Source organism: Hirundo rustica, chromosome 12 (genome assembly GCF_015227805.2).
Source record: "Hirundo rustica isolate bHirRus1 chromosome 12, bHirRus1.pri.v3, whole genome shotgun sequence".
Classification (NCBI taxonomy): Eukaryota; Metazoa; Chordata; class Aves; order Passeriformes; family Hirundinidae; genus Hirundo; species Hirundo rustica.
The window spans coordinates 11,889,700-11,904,261 of NC_053461.1; the positions used below are offsets into that span (position 1 = coordinate 11,889,700).

The 14,562-nt window shown below is 64.9% G+C and overlaps 3 protein-coding genes across 4 annotated transcripts; 1 reads left to right on the top strand and 2 right to left on the bottom strand.

Annotated features, from left to right (window-relative positions):
* Positions 1–1,188: 1,188 nt before the first annotated feature.
* Positions 1,189–14,415, bottom strand: NDUFAF3 (NADH:ubiquinone oxidoreductase complex assembly factor 3). 2 transcript variants are annotated; one of them, XM_040076719.2, is made up of 5 exons: positions 14,394–14,415; positions 1,974–2,166; positions 1,821–1,887; positions 1,578–1,678; positions 1,189–1,452 (listed from the first exon to the last, which is right to left on the bottom strand). In XM_040076719.2, exons 2-5 carry the CDS (start codon positions 2,121–2,123, stop codon positions 1,369–1,371), a joined length of 402 nt encoding a protein of 133 aa, XP_039932653.1. In that variant the 5' UTR covers positions 2,124–2,166; positions 14,394–14,415; the 3' UTR covers positions 1,189–1,368. The 2 variants fall into 2 exon arrangements, with proteins under 2 accessions (XP_039932653.1, XP_039932652.2); XM_040076718.2 differs by lacking the exon at positions 14,394–14,415 and adding an exon at positions 2,293–2,357.
* DALRD3 (DALR anticodon binding domain containing 3) lies at positions 5,873–9,711 on the top strand. The gene is made up of 13 exons (XM_040076717.1): positions 5,873–6,045; positions 6,173–6,462; positions 6,546–6,817; positions 7,047–7,105; positions 7,203–7,325; positions 7,448–7,518; positions 7,619–7,677; positions 8,007–8,089; positions 8,196–8,319; positions 8,407–8,465; positions 8,587–8,700; positions 8,891–8,959; positions 9,145–9,711. The coding sequence occupies exons 1-13, from the start codon at positions 5,875–5,877 to the stop codon at positions 9,262–9,264; spliced, it is 1,614 nt and encodes a 537-aa protein (XP_039932651.1). The 5' UTR covers positions 5,873–5,874; the 3' UTR covers positions 9,265–9,711.
* WDR6 (WD repeat domain 6) lies at positions 9,749–14,460 on the bottom strand. The gene is made up of 6 exons (XM_040076542.1): positions 14,394–14,460; positions 11,928–14,325; positions 11,552–11,647; positions 11,241–11,357; positions 10,934–11,052; positions 9,749–10,856 (listed from the first exon to the last, which is right to left on the bottom strand). The coding sequence occupies exons 1-6, from the start codon at positions 14,458–14,460 to the stop codon at positions 10,366–10,368; spliced, it is 3,288 nt and encodes a 1,095-aa protein (XP_039932476.1). The 3' UTR covers positions 9,749–10,365.
* Positions 14,461–14,562: the final 102 nt, after the last annotated feature.

The following is a 14,562-nucleotide window of genomic DNA, read 5'->3' on the forward strand; positions in this document are numbered from 1 at the left end:
AGAAAACAAGGGCTGGGGTGCTGGGCAAGAGAGCAAATCGTTTTACAGGGCCATTATCTGCTGCTGGGAACTGCCAAACCCAGCTGTGGCAGTAGGCAGGATGCTGCAGGCTCCCATTCCTGGTCCAGCTGCTGCATTCTTCCCCTAAACCTCTTGCAGCTGCCACACTTCCAGTGGCTGCACCCGCTTGGGCTGTTCACTGTGGATTACCTGCCCAGGCTCCAACAGAGCAATTGTTTGCTGGAGGGTGGGCAATGCTCCTTATAAAGGAGCTGGTCTGCATTTCTGCAGGCCTGAGCAGTGCAAACTTCCCCGGCTTGGCAGGTTTACCTGTGCTTGCAATGCCAGGAACCAAGAGGTATTTTACACCTGTATCAATTGTACATGTCCCACACGTTACTCCTGCTGAAAAGTGTGTTTACCATCAGTGGTTTGGGGATGGCAAATTTGAGTTATACACTAAAAGCAAAGCCTTCAGTACAATGCCACAGTGTCAGTGTCACACACTTGAGACACTAAGCAAAGCCACCCTAACCTTGCAGCTGCATCCCCTGCCTTTGCCTGCCAAAGTGGCAGAGTTCAGAGCACGAGGTTTCCATTAGGTACGTGTACTCTCTTCCCCAGGGGTCACATCCCCAATCATGAACCAACCAGTGGGGGAACAGGACAGGAACCTTTTCCATGGACCTGCTGGCACTGAGCCTTCAATGAGGGGGTGTACACCCTTGAACCAACACTGCCCAAGGGACATCGGTGCTGGGGTGGTACAAAGCCCCACAGGAGAGCCCATGCCAAGACAGCACCAGCTAGGACACACTGGTTGCTGGTGCTGGCTGTGCTCAGGAAGCTGCTGGCACATGGCATCCCACCATCACACATGCTGCCCAGTGCCCAAGGTGAGCGCATGCCCCATCAATTTGTTACAGCCTCAAGGTGCTGTGCATTAACCACCACACAATTATCTTGTACTTCCTATTTACATGTATTTGCCTCATGAAGCCCCAGATGTGCCCGGGGGTGTACAGCTCACCCCACCAGCTTTCACCCTCCCTCAGGTGAGGTTTCTTGCTGTCAAGGTGTGGGGCATGACCTCGGCAGGGCTGTAGGAGCAGTGCCACCAGCAAAGCCTTGTGCTATGCCCTACAGTCCCCAGCCCAGACTGGGCAGGGAGGACAAGAAGCCAAGGACTGCAGGGAAGAGCTAAGCCCATGTATTTCACAGCCCTTCTGTGTGCAGAGCCATCACCCAGCCGGCAGCTCTGCAGTTCACTATGGAGCGTTTCTCAGTTGAGAGTTGACCCTCAGGGCTTCAGGCAGGCAGGGGAAGAACCACTCAGCCCATGGGCATGGTAGACAGTGCCTACATCCCCTAGGTGCCCCGCGGGGGGATGAGCCCAGCAGCCACCATGCGCCTTTCATTCATGAGGAAGTTGAAGGTTGCACACGCATTCGCCTGTGAATAGAAAAGGGAGTGAGCAAAGCTCTGGCCCTCGGAACGGAGACTCGGTTCTTCCCCACAAGGTACATGACCCTCTCCTCCCTTTCAATGGGGTGCTGCCTGTGCTCACCCTTCCTTACCGTGTCCTGCACCTCCACAGCAATCCCGCATTCCCGCAGCTGTTTCAGCATGATGGGGTGGAGCCGCTCCACCCTGTCCCCTGTGCCCAGCACCAGGATCTCTGCAACCAGGGCACGACAAGGGTGGGCAGGGCAGCATTCGAGCTGCCTCGGCCCAGATCTGTCCTTCCTGCAGGGACCAATGGCTCCCGCACAGCCACCCCGACAGGAGCCCGAACGCTGCACCCCTCCTGCCCCGCGTACCTATCTGGGGCTCCAGCAGTCGGAACAGAGACAGACTCTCGTGCGAGATGTCCCGGTGGGAGCCAACCTGCGGGGACACGGCGGGCGTTGAAGGGAACTGCCGCCGGTGCGCGGCGGGGACCGGCAGCCCCCGCCCCACCGCCGGGCACTCACGTTCCACTGGAGGATGCTGCGGGGCAGGACGGCGCAGGGCCCCACCACCACGTCTCCGCTGATGGTGAAGCCGCGAGTGCTGTAGCCCTCGATGAACATGATGTTGGGGGACTCCGGCTCCAGCACCATCACCCGCGTCCGCTGGTACATCTCATCATCCGCCGGCGTGAGCCGGTGACCCCGGCACGGCGCTCTGCGGGGACAGTGAGCAGCTGGGACGCGTGGGACGCACGGGCACTCCCCGGAGACCCTGTGGCATCCTACGGGCACCTCCCCCGGTCGCAGGGCAGCCGCGGTACCGGTTGCCGGTGCCGGTTACCTGCCCACCGCCCGCCCCGCCGCCGGCACGATCCGCCGCAGCGCCGCCACCGCCGCCATGGCCGCGACACCGCCGGAACCGCCGAGCGGCCCCGCCCCCGCCGCTACCGCCCCCCGGCGGCCGGGCTCGGGACAGCGCCACCGCGGGAGCGGGGTCGGACCGGGGCTCCCGGGGAGCCCTCGGGGTCCCCCCGCCCGCGGGTCCCGAGGGGCGGGAGGGCAGCGACACTTACACACCCGCTGCCTCCGGGCCCGGGCGCGCCCCGACTTGCGGAGCCCAGGCGGGCGCGGAGCGAAACCGAAAGCGGCCGGCGGCGGGGCGGGAGCGGCACGGCACGGCGGGAGCGGGGTGCGGGGTGTCCCGCTGGAGCCTCCCCGACCCGGCCGCCGGGAGGGGCTGCGGACCGGCCCGGGCTGCTGTGCCGAAGGCTGCGGGGCCGGAGGTGAGAGGGGAGCGGGCGGCTCCCCGGGCGGGAGGGAGCGGGCCCGGGTCTCGGCTGCGCTCCCGGCCCGGCCCCGCCGGTGCCCCGGGGCTGTCCCAGGCTCGGCACGGCGTCCCGGTTCCCCGCGTGCCCCACTGCGGGCGGCTGTTGCCAGTCGCGGCAGAGCCCCCCGAGCCGCCGCCGGGACTTCCCGCTGCACCCTCCCCTCTCCTCCTGCCGCGCTCGGTGAGGCCGGTGGCACCGCGGGCTCAGAGGTGCCCTGGGACAGGGGACGAACGTCCCCTACCTGTGTCACCCACCCGGGGCCAGCCATAGCCTCACATTGCGAGGGCCACCGGGAAGCTCCCCGGCAGCGGCGGCGGAACATTTCCCGCCACCGTGCCGTGCCGGAGGCATTAGGAATTCCCACAGCCGGCAGCCTTGGCCGGCGCAGGGTCCCAGGGATCCCCGGGCGGCACCGCGAGAGCTCCGCATGGGTCCGGTGGAGTTCCCCACGCGGTTTGAATTCCCCCCGTGGCGGTGCCGAGGGCTCCTCGCCGGGGCCGGGGGGTGGAGGCGCTGGCAGCGGCGGGGCCGGACCGGGCCGTTCCGCCTCTGGGCGCAGGTGCCGGGGCAGGTGCCCTCCCTCGGGGACGGCTCGTGTTTCCGGGCCCCGTCGGGGGCTGATGGGCTGGCACCACTTGCTCCAGCCGCACCGGGGCTTTGTTCGGAGCCGTTTCCTTTTGGCTCGGCCGTGCCGCCCTCCCCTTGGCACCCGGCCCGCGGCGCGGGGGGAGCCGGCAGCGCAACCCCGGTCTCCGCCGGCACCCCCGATCACAGCGGCCCGGCAGTGGCGCCCACGCATGTCCTCCACCCCGGTCCCCGCCGGTAAGTCGACCTCTCCCCTCTTGGCCCTCCGAGTGCCCTAGGGTTGGGGTGGCATGGCCGTGGTGCCCGTGCCCATCCCTCTGCAGCGCCAGCGCGGGCAACGGAATCCCAAAAGCAGCTGTTCCCGCTGTGCCCAGCTGCCCTGGGGTTTCGTTACCCGCGCTCCCGCCACCGCCTCGCCCCACACGCCCCCCACCCCTGGCCACCACCCTGTGCTGGGCGAGAGCCACGTGTGCCACTCCAACCCCTCCTGGGGCTGGGGCAGTGCCTGGGGCCACACCAGAAGAAGGGTGGTGTCGGGATGGGGGGGATCACCGTGGCCCAGCCCCTGCAGAGGGCTGGGGGCTCTTCTGTTTCTTGTGCCCCCAGGAGCTAAAAGTAACAGCTGGCTTCCTGGGAGAGTGTGGGGAGCATGGCTGCTTGGCCGCAGGGTGGATGTGGTCCTCTGCACCACGGTGGCGCAGGCTATGTGATACTGCCAAACTTCCTGCCCATGCCGGCTCTCCCTGGGCCCCGCAACACCCCAGTGCCTGCAGGGGTGGGCAGGAACCAACCCCCGGAGAGAGATGGCTTTGGAATGACACGATCACTCCCGCTGAGCGGGCAGCCAGAGAGCCATCGGGGATGTCGTGTCTTTCCAAAGCTCTTTCGGCGCCTCCGAGAGCCCTCCCCAGGCCACTGCGCTGCCAGGGCCCACGTGGGCGGCCTGCGGGGACACTCTGGGGATGTGGAGGATCCAGCCTGGACCCACCTCGAGGTGGGTCCACACAAGATCCACCAAGTCCCCGTGGCCGGGCAGGGGTCCTGAGCAGCTCCTGCCCTGCGGACAGTCAGCAGTTGGTCTGGTGTGAGCAGCAATTCTCAGATCACCTCTTGGCTGTGGGTGGTGCAGGGAGCACCGCACCATGGCACAGCTGGGGGACGTGTTCTCATTCCTGCCCTGGGGCTGCAGATTCTCACTGGCTGTGGACCGCAGCCCTGGAGGAGCTGCCTGAGGAGCCCCAAAATGAGTTGTTGCATTCCTGGAAGAGCCCATACAGCAGGATCTGCCCTCGCCCTGCTCCCCCCCTCCTTTTCCCCCATGCACACAAGCCCTGGAGGAACCAGTTTGGGCCCTGCGGGCAGAGGTTCCCCGCCCCCGTCTGTGCGGGGAGAGGAGGAAGGGCACAGCAGAGGGGGAGGTCCCTAGCTCCCTGTTGTGGTGGGGTTTGGTGCTTCCTTCTCCCTGTCAGTCAGGCTTGGTGCTGGGGCTGCATGGGGCTGGGGGTGTGCTGGGCTCTTTGCCCTGTCCCTAGTTCAGCAGCCACTGGCACACTTGCTGGGAAGTTGGCCAGCAGTGTGAGCCCTCCCAGATCTGTGCTCCAACCATTGCTGTGCAGCAGCTCAGCTCTGCAGATGTAATCAAGACCATGATGGCGTGATCTAATCACTCCCACTTCCTTCTTCCTTGGGGCTGATAAGCGGAACACTGCTCATGTGCTGGACAGGAGAGGAGAGCAGCCCACTGGGCCAGGAGAACATCGCAGGGTGTGCACCCAGAGCTGCTCATGGCTGTGCCATGCAGAGCCCATGCTGGGTGCACATGGGTGCTGCTGCTGTTCCTCAGCCATCGTGTCACAGCCCAGTCAAATCCTGGGGCTTGTGGTGGACAGGCTGGACTGGCCAGACAGGGTCTGCCAGTGACACCATGCCCACACCTGGGGTCTGCCTCACATACTCCAGCACATCCAAACCTCTCTTCCCACCACAGTTCAGGCTGCTGGACCTGCTCCCAGGCTCCTTGCTGTCCCCAACAGCCCAGGGACCAGTAGGCTGTGCTCCGGGCTGGGCCATGCCCACAGCCCGTTTCTGCCCAGGCCTCTCTGACCCCGGCACAGCCTCTGGCTCCTGCTCCCACTCTGTTCTTGAGGGGTTAAATCTGGGCTCCCTAGTGTGGGAGAAGAGGGGACCATGCCTGTGCCCCTCAGGGTGACACCATGGCCCTGCTGGTGTGAGGCTGAACAGAACTGAGACCCTCTCGGACCATTTGGGGTGCCCGGTTGCAGCCCCGCGTTCCTGACCTAACACACCCATCATGGCAGCGCCCGCTGCCCGCCACACCCACCATGGTGGCTCCGCGCCCGACCCCCAAGATGGCCGCCCTGCCCGGCCTACCCGCCCGCGACCAAGATGGCCGCCCGGGAGCGCGGCGCGCAACGCGGCGGCCGTCTGCCGGCAGGGCGAGGCGGGATGTCACATCCGGTCGCGGTTGCGGAAGCGGCGGCCGGGCTCCCATGGAGATGGGCGAGGGCCGCCCGGGGGTGGCGGCGACGCTGCGGGCGCTGAACGAGGCCCTTGGGCGGCCCGCCGCGCTCTGGGTGAAGGAGAGCGGCGCCCGCAACCTGCGCCACCGGGATTTCTTGGCGCCGCGGGCCGCGCTGAGCGCCGCCTTTCCCGGCGGGCAGGTAGGCCGCGGCGGCGTGGGCAGGCCTCGGTCGGGAGCGGGGATTTGCGGGAACTGTTTGATGGGGCCGGGAGCGGAGCTGCCCTGTGCACGTGCAGCCCGGACCCCTCCTCGCCCTCCGCCCGCAGGTGCCCCCCGAGGCCGTGTCGGCGGTGTCGTCGCTGCGGGGCCCAGCAGTGCTGCCGCTGCGGGTTTGCCGGCAGACGGCGGCGGGACTAGAGGTGCAGGTGCGGCGCCCTGAGGCCTTCCAGCGCCTGCTGGGTCCTCTGCCGGGCCCGGCCCCCACCGCGGCGGGGACGCGGACGGGCTGTGTGGTGCTGCACTGCCCGGCCCTGCGCAGCCCCGCCGCTCTGCAGCCCCGCCACCTGCGCTCCGTCCTTCTGGCCGACCACCTGGCCCAGCTGCTGCGTGCCCAGGGGTGAGTGCCTCCATCCCGTCCTGCTCCCGGCCCCTCGCCACAGGGCCCGCCGCTCCCAGCGCCTGCCTCGCTCTGTCTTGCAGGGTGGACGTCCGCCTGGTCCCTGCCCTCAGCGAGGAGAGGAGCTGGGATGTCCTGCGGCAGCTCCGCATCCAGTGGCCCTCTGACTGCGGTGGCTCGTCCCTCACTGACACCGTCTCGGCCTTGAAAGCAGTGCTGGGCCGGTGCCCCTGTGCCGCAGCCTGTGAGCAGGGGCTGGGCACAGCCGAGGCTGTCATCTGTAAGGTGCACCTGAAAAGTTTCATGGAGCAGCAGGGCTTGTTGGGCTACGACCCCAATCTAGATGTGCTTCTTGGTGAGCTTCATGTATACAATAGCTCAGGTGTGGTAGCAGGGGTAGAATGAGTGCAAATAAGCCTGTTTCCTTTCAGCTGTTTTTTAACAAATATAAGGGGGTGGGGTGGACACAAATAGCTTTCCCCTCTTGTTCCTCTTCAGTCTGGTTTGAGCCTGGGGCAGACCCAATGGTGTGGGATGGTGGGTGGAGAACGCCATGTCCCACTGTGTGTCCCTCCTTCTTTCAGTGACAGAGGGGACACTCCGGTCCTTGGCTGAGCTGCAGGAAGCTGTTTTGCAGTGCCCAGTGAGTGACCCCATGGCACTGCCTGCCCCTCGCTTCCTAAGCGTCCTTCCCTTTTGCCAGGCAATAGGATTGAGCTCCCTGTTGTGCTCTGCTGCAGGCCAAAGGCCAGAGCAGTTGCTGCAGCATTGTGCATGTGGTGAACTGTGAGGAGGAATTCCAGCAGCAGCAGCTGGATGTGCTCTGGAGGATTTTGGATCTGGGAGCCCACACAGCTTTGCAGGTGAGCAAGAGCAACCTCTGACCCTCCTCGATGTGGCCCCCAGCATCCATCCTTGGCTCATGACTAGGTTTAAAACGGCTGGATTTCACTCAGTTCCCAGCCTCAGCCTCTCTGTCTTTCAGAAACACCTTGTCTGTGGGCCAGTGAAGGTGACCAACCCCTCATCGCCCATTGGGGCTGACCAGTACTTCCAGTAAGTTGGTGTGGAAGGCATCTGCTGCTTTCTTTCCTGCTAAGGCTCCCTGTGGGCCAGCTCAGCCCACAGTGGGTGGCTTTGTCTGCGTTTCTCCCAGGCTCCGAAAGCGCCAGATGTATGAAGCCTCTGTGATAAAGTATGGGGAGCTTGCTCAAGGTGAGAGTTTGCTCTGGGGCTCCATGCAAGGATGCTGCTCCTTCCCATCTTCATTGCTTCCATGAGTCCACAGCCAGGGGTGGCTGCACCCCTGCAGGGTGCCCCTTCTCCCCTCCAGGATCAAGCCAGGTGCTGCCCTTGCTTTGGGAAGGCATCTAATGGTCCAGGACACTGGCACAGAGCAATCCCTCTGATGGGAGCCAGGGCCAGCGCCGTGGTGGTCCTCAGCTACTACCTGGTCCTGGCAGGGGTGTCCTGCCTGGGTGCTGGAGATATCAGTATGCTGGAATGCAGCAAGCTGTGCATGATGGCACCTGCGTTCTCCACAGATGAGGCCTGGACAGAGGTGATTGATGCCTTGACAGTGGCTGCCATCAAGTTTGAGATGCTGAGCACTGCTCACCGGAGTCAGGTAGGACAGCGGCTTGCACGGAGCCAGGCCAGGGCTGGCTGGTTGTGGGAACAGCAGAGTGGATCTGTGCTGAGCAGCCTGGACTGTGATTTCTCCCTGCCCTCAGATCACCCTGGACCTGGAGAACAACAGCATCTCCACAAAGGGAACGAAGAGCGGTGCCTTTGTAATGTACAACTGTGCCCGACTGGCCACGCTCTTCAACGCCTTCCAGCGGGCTGTGGAGCAGGGTGAGCACCAGCCCCACCACCCTCCTCTGACAGCCTCTCCTGGGGCCACAGGGATTTCTCTGGATACAACAGTCTCCCTGCTTTCAGGCACTTATCCACCTCTGCCACCAGTGTCTGAACTGAACTTCTCCTGCCTCCGAGAAGAGGTGAGTGCTGAGCGGAGGAATGGGGAGATCTGTGCACCCTGGGAGGAGGAATGGAGGGCTCTGGTGATAAATGCTTCTGGCCCGGGAGGATCTGACACTGAGACAAGTAATCCCTTCATAGGGCGAATGGCTCCTGCTCTTCAATTATCTCCTGCCCTTCCCTGAAGTCCTGCAGCAGGCAGCACAGCTGCCCCCACCCTCCAAGGGGATCCGGATCACTGCCAGCACAGAGACAGTAAGTGCCATGTGCCATAGCATCCATGGATGCTGCTCCAGCAGTCCCAGCCCAGGGCAAAGCTCCATGCCAGCAGGTGCTGACAGAATAGATTGCAATGCCCCTGGGGCATTTCTGCTCTGCTTGGGATAGGTGAGGGCCAAAGACCAGCCAGAATTCACTGTGCCATGAGAATGTCTCTGCCTTACAGGTGTGCAAATTCCTGATCCAGCTCAGCATGGATTTCAGCTCCTATTACAACCGGGTGCACATCCTGGGGGTGAGTTAGGTGTCCCAGCCTGCAGCCTTGCGCCCCTGCAGTCCTTTTGGGGCTGCATTGCACTTGGGGGCTGCCATGTGGGGAATGGTGCCAGTGGTGTGATGGCTCCCTGTCCCATCCTCCAAGTGTGCAGAGGCAGCAATGCCTACAGGACCAGCTCCAAGCTGCCTCCTTGCTCCCTGCAGGAGCCGTTCCCTCATCTCTTTGATCAGATGTTTGCCCGCCTCCAGCTGCTGGGAGCAGTGAGGGATGTGTTCCACAGCGCACTGGCAACCCTGCACCTCCCTCCTCTCAGCCAGATCTGAGCCACCCCTGAAGAGCTGTACCCTGGTGTGAGTCACCTACACACCACATGCTGTGGGGGGAGAACAGGGACCATGCTCCTGGCAGGGCGAGGGGCTGCCCCCGTGGCAGGAAAGGTACAGTTCAACCCCACACCTGGCCCAAGGTGTTTGGGGATTGGTCTGTGCTCTCTGCAGCTGTGCCTAGTGTGGGACATGGATGCCCCTCCACATCCACACCAGCAGAAGAGAAAAGGGCTCCTGTGGCACCCCAGGAGCTGGGCTGGGAGTACTGGGGAGGTGGCACCAGGGACCAGTCCCCACAAAGCCAGACAGATGCCAACTTCACTTCCCTCAAAAGTTTATTGAAGGGTGCTCCTTGCTGGCAGGGAGCTCCTGAGGCTCCAGGCTCCTGTTGGGCGGTGAGCCAGGTCCCAGTACTGGGGTCTAATACATTTGTTGCTGGACAAATTCTCTGTTGTGTCTGACCTCAGGGTTGTTTGTCCTTGTTTTGGTCTGACTGTCCTGGGTCCTGCTGCTGTGCAGGAATAACCCACTTGACCTGAGGGGGGTGACATTTGTGGGCAGCCCAGCCACCCCTCATGCCACAGGGCACTGCTGTGGAGGACCAGTGTCCCTGTGCATTTCAGCACTGCAGTATCAGGACTGTCACACAGGGCCCTGCCCCAGGACACACAAAGCTGTAGCCCACCACGTGTCACACCAGTGCCTGATCCTTCCTGGCCTCCTGCCGCTCTCAAGCTCCGAGGGCCAGGCTACATCCTCAGTGCTCTCCCAAGCAACGTTCCTCTCCGAGACCAAGACTGGAAATCCAACATGGGTCCTTCACACCTTGGAGAGGAAGAGCTGCTCTTGGGCAGCAGGGACCAACAACCCCACTTCTTTACTGCATGGGGAAGCCCCAGGCTTGTCCAGGAGGGATCACATCTGCCTTCTTCCCAGAGACCACTGGTCTTGAGCACCACAACCATGGCATGTGCCTAAAGGAGGCAAGCATGCCTGTTCTCTCAGGACAGGGCAGGGGCCACAGTGATGGGCAGAGCCCAAGTGCAGAGTGCCCTCCAAATGCAGGCAGGGACCTGGATGTGTCACACACCTGCCCCTTTACTGGGGACCCTCTTGTGGAGGAGGTTTGGAGGAGGCTGTGCCACACAACATTTCCAGGCCCTGCCCACAGAGCACGCAGTAGTACCGCAGCTCGCCCCCGGCCTCCACCTCCTCCCAGCAGTCCATCTCGGCTAGGTCAGGCACGTGGAAGAAGGTGGTGCTGAGGGGAACCAGCTTGCCCTGGCGCTGGTTCCACAGCGTCAGGCGCTGGTCCACTGAGGCAGAGAGCAGCAGGTCTGGCCGCAGCACCCGGATCCCCGTCACGTGGGCAGCGTGGGCACAGGGCCTGGACACCCGCTCCAGGACCTGCAGGCTGGTCCCTGCTGCGGCCTCACCCCTGCCCAGGGCTACCTCCAGCAGGCAGACATGGATGGAGCCATCATCACTGCCGCTGGCCACCAGGTACCGTCCCTCGGGTGTCTCGCGGATGTGAAGGCTGTTCACGCCGCAGCTGTGGGCCATGATGGTGACCAGTGGGGCTGCCAAGGCTGGGTAAACAGGTTTGGTCAGGAGAGCAACGCTCACCTTAGAGGGAGCAGAAGAGCTGTTGGGCAGCAGCACTCACCCAAGAGCTGCATCTCCCCCTCTGCTCGATGCAGGGCATCCACCGCATCCATGATGGGGCCCGTGATGTCCCAGAAGGCAATGCTGCCATCAGTGGCTGCACTGCACAGGAGATGTCTCCTAGAATGGGGGGTGTAGGGGGAGTCTCTGGCTGCAGCCCTGAGGGCTCCACTGAGATCCGTGGAAGAGTCAGAACAGCCCCCAGGGATTAGCTTCTCCCTTCCCTCTGCCTACTGAGTTGCCATCCCTGTGAGGACAAATGTTTCTCCCCAGAGCCCGCTGGTTGCAGGCCAGGATTCAGGGCTCACCTCTCCCCTCCTGCCCATGTGTGCAGGAACGCCTCCACCTTCAGCACACAGCGCTGGTGGTGAAATGACTCTGCCACCAGCACCAACTTCTGGGCAGCCTCCAGCAGCCCAAAGATCCTGTAATGGAGCAGAGGGCAGTTGGCTGTGTGAGAGTAGGAGCTTCTGGCACCACTGCCCCATTTCCCACCATGCACTATCTTATGCCCAGCTCAGAGCAGGCCACATCCACGGCAGCAGCCTCCTGTGTGGAACCTGTTCTGCTACCATCACCAGCTCCATTCTCCCTGTCAGGCCTCATGATGGCTCCTCACCGGACTGATCCATCACTGCAGGCAGCAGCCAGGAACTTCCAGGGTGTTGGCAGCTGCTTGGTGCTGGTCCCAGGCACAACTGACAGAGACATGTACCTGCAGCAAAGACACAACACTCACCAACACCTCTGTGGGCCCATGGAGGTGGGTGGCCTAGGAGAGCAGCCCCGAGCCCTTCTCTAACACCAAAAGCCCCTTGAGGCCCACAGGGCACTGTACACCAGGGATCACACATGAAGCCACGCTGTTCCTGTCTGCCTCAGCTGCATCTGCAGCTGCACAGAGCAGGTATTCCAGTGGAGGCCCATGGAGTTCCCAACACCCACCCACACTGTGATCACTACTAACCCTGCCTTGGGCAGTCCCTGAGCATCACCTCGTCTCTGGGTTCATCTTGACAAGCTTATGCCTGTTCTTCTTCCGCTCCCAGTGCTTGTCCAGCCGGTGGGAGGCCACGTGTGTGACCTGGCAGGCCACTGCACTCTCAGATGCTGTGTCCCCAGAGCACAGCAGCCGGTAGCACTCAATCTGTGCGCGGCCACCTGCAGAGAAGAGCAGGGCAGACAAGCCCTCATCTCCAGGTCCCATGGCGAGTGCCAACGTCCTCACGCTGGAAATGTGGTCACTTAGGCGGGCAAGGGGCACAGCTGCCCGAGAGTTCTCACTGAGCACCAGGACACAGGCCGTGGTGTCCTCACTGCCGGTGACAAACACATTAAAGGTGGCACGGCTGGCCACCTGCACGGCCCCCAGGCGCCGCACGCAGGTGATCTCCCGCCCGTGCAGGGATGGCAGCAGCACTTGCTGCTCGCAGGGCTCGGCCGCACGGTGGTACAGCATCACATCCCCAGACTTGATGAAGGCAAACACCTCGGCCAAGGGGCTGCTGCAGTAGCTCCAGGACCGGTGCCCGCCCCCACAAGGGATGCAGTGGATGTTTTCACCAGTCCTGCTGCTCCACACCACAAAATTGTCAGCGTGAAAGCCCAGCACAAGCAGGTCCCCATCCAAGGCAAAGCGCAGCTCCTCGATCCACTGCAGGCCTTTGCAGGGCCTGTGCTTCTGCAGGACCTCCAGCTGCTGTTCCTGCAGGCGGAGCTGGCGGTAGACACCATCCCGGCCAGTGCTGTAAATGTAGCTCCTGTGGATGGTCACCGAGGTAACTCCTGTCTTCCCATGGAGTCCGAAGAGCACTGACACCGGGGACTGAAGAGGAAGAGCCCCTTTGTGCAACAAACAAGAGGGCTCCGACTCATTGCTGGAATCCTCAACAATGTCAGTACCACCATTGTCAATGCTGGTGCTTTCTGCAGCACACTCCGAGGAGCTGCTACAAGGGAAGAGGATGAGGGAGCCCCGGCGGTCCCCGCAGACCAGGAGCCCTTCCTGAGGCAGGAAGGCAGCACAGGTGTGCCAGCGCTGCTTGCACGGGGGCAGCAGGTATCGACCCCTTAGCTGCACCCAGGGTGCCTGCCCGGGGCGGTGCGTGACGTCCAGCCAGAGCATCTCCCCGTCGGGCCCGGAGGCGAGAAGGGCAGCAGCAGTGTCGAGGGGCAGCCCGGGACGAGGGGTCCAGCTTAGCCTGTGCACGGGCCCCTCGAACGGCCTGAGGTCGGCGGCGGCCCCGGGGCGGCTCAAGGCGAAAAGGAGGAGGCGACCGTCGCCGCCGCCCAGGGCGCAGAGCGTCTCATCGCATCCGTGCAGTGGGGCGGCCGCCAGTACGGCGCGGGGCCCGCCGGCGGTGGGGTGCAGCACCGGCGCCCAGCGCATCCGAGCCACCTCGAACGTCGCCAGCCCGCCGGCCTCGCCCAGCGCCAGCACCTGCCCCGGCCCCACCAGCAGCACGGCCCGCGGCCGCTCCGGGGCCCCCAGCGCCACAACGGCGGAGACCGTCTCCGCGGCCGCCCGGCGGGGCTGCCAGAGCCGGACGCCACCGTCGTCGCCGCCCGTGGCCAGGCGGCCGCCGGCGGGGCGCAAGGCCAGGGAGCGCAGGGCCCCGCGGTGCCCGCGCCGCGCCCGCCGCACGCCGCCGCCGTCGCCCCACTCCAGGCACGCGCCGTCCTCCCCGGCGCTGACCGGGAGCGGCCCCCGCAGCACCACGGCGGCCACTCGCGCCCCGTGCCCGTAGCACACCAGCAGGCAGGCGCCGGACCCGTCCCCGCCGCCCAACTCGCCGACGGCCCAGAGCCGCACGCTGCGGTCTTCGGAGGCGGAGGCGAGCAGCCCCCGCGACGCCGCGTAGCAGAGCGCCAGCACCGCGCCCCGGTGCCCGCGCAGCTCACGCCGCGGGGCCGTCGCCGCCGCCGCCCGCCACACCACCACGGCCCCCGTCGCCGTGCCGGCCGCTAGCGCCAGCCGCGCCCAACCAACCCCCGCCAGCACGGCGCAGCGCAGCGCCCCGGCCCCGCCACAGCGCGCCTGCAGCAGCCGGCGCCCGCCGCCCCACCACTCGTAGAGCGCCACGGTCCCGCTGCCCAGCGCCAGCGCCAGCCGCCCGCCCGCCGCCCACCGCGCCTCCCATACCCGCGCCCCGAGCTCGCGCGCGGCCCCGCCGCCGCACGCCACCAGCCGGGGCCCGCCGCCCGCTCCGCCGTGCCGCACCGCCAGCACTGCGAGCCGGCGCCCGCCGAAGACCGCTACTCGCGTGGCCGGCCCGGGCCCCGGCTCGGCCCGCAGCCCCTGCACGCTGGCCTCACGCAGCACGCTCCGCCGGCCCGCCGCCGCCGCCGGCCCGCCGCCTTTCAGCCGGAACGCCACCACCTCCGGGCCTGTACCTGCGGGACACCGCGTCAGCCACCACCGCTGGCCCCGCCGCCCGCCCCGTCCCGGACCCAGCGCTCACCCGCCAGCAGCACGTCCCTCGCGAACTCCAGCGCCGTCACCGGCGCCACGAGCGCGACCGACTCCATCTTACCCACACCGACCCCGCCACCGCCCCCCACCACGGGGCTCATTGGCCGAGTCCCACGTGCCGCCGCCGCCTATTGGCCAGCCCCGCCGCCCCGCCCCCA

What these genes read in the sequence shown, in the direction of transcription:
- DALRD3 (XM_040076717.1), top strand. Translation starts at nt 5,875, where the DNA reads ATGGAGATGGGCGAGGGCCGCCCGGGGGTGGCGGCGACGCTGCGGGCG. An exon ending in GGGGCTGACCAGTACTTCCA is followed by an intron (nt 7,519 to 7,618) that starts GTAAGTTGGTGT and finishes CGTTTCTCCCAG; the next exon opens with GCTCCGAAAGCGCCAGATGT. An exon ending in TCTCCTGCCTCCGAGAAGAG is followed by an intron (nt 8,466 to 8,586) that starts GTGAGTGCTGAG and finishes ATCCCTTCATAG; the next exon opens with GGCGAATGGCTCCTGCTCTT.
- WDR6 (XM_040076542.1), bottom strand. Translation starts at nt 14,460, where the DNA reads ATGGAGTCGGTCGCGCTCGTGGCGCCGGTGACGGCGCTGGAGTTCGCG. An exon ending in AAGATGAACCCAGAGACGAG is followed by an intron (nt 11,648 to 11,927) that starts GTGATGCTCAGG and finishes TCTTTGCTGCAG; the next exon opens with GTACATGTCTCTGTCAGTTG. An exon ending in ACATGGGCAGGAGGGGAGAG is followed by an intron (nt 11,053 to 11,240) that starts GTGAGCCCTGAA and finishes CCCCCATTCTAG; the next exon opens with GAGACATCTCCTGTGCAGTG.
- NDUFAF3 (XM_040076718.2), bottom strand. Translation starts at nt 2,351, where the DNA reads ATGGCGGCGGTGGCGGCGCTGCGGCGGATCGTGCCGGCGGCGGGGCGG. An exon ending in GCGGGGCGGGCGGTGGGCAG is followed by an intron (nt 2,167 to 2,292) that starts GTAACCGGCACC and finishes CTGTCCCCGCAG; the next exon opens with AGCGCCGTGCCGGGGTCACC. An exon ending in ACTGCTGGAGCCCCAGATAG is followed by an intron (nt 1,679 to 1,820) that starts GTACGCGGGGCA and finishes CCCTGGTTGCAG; the next exon opens with AGATCCTGGTGCTGGGCACA.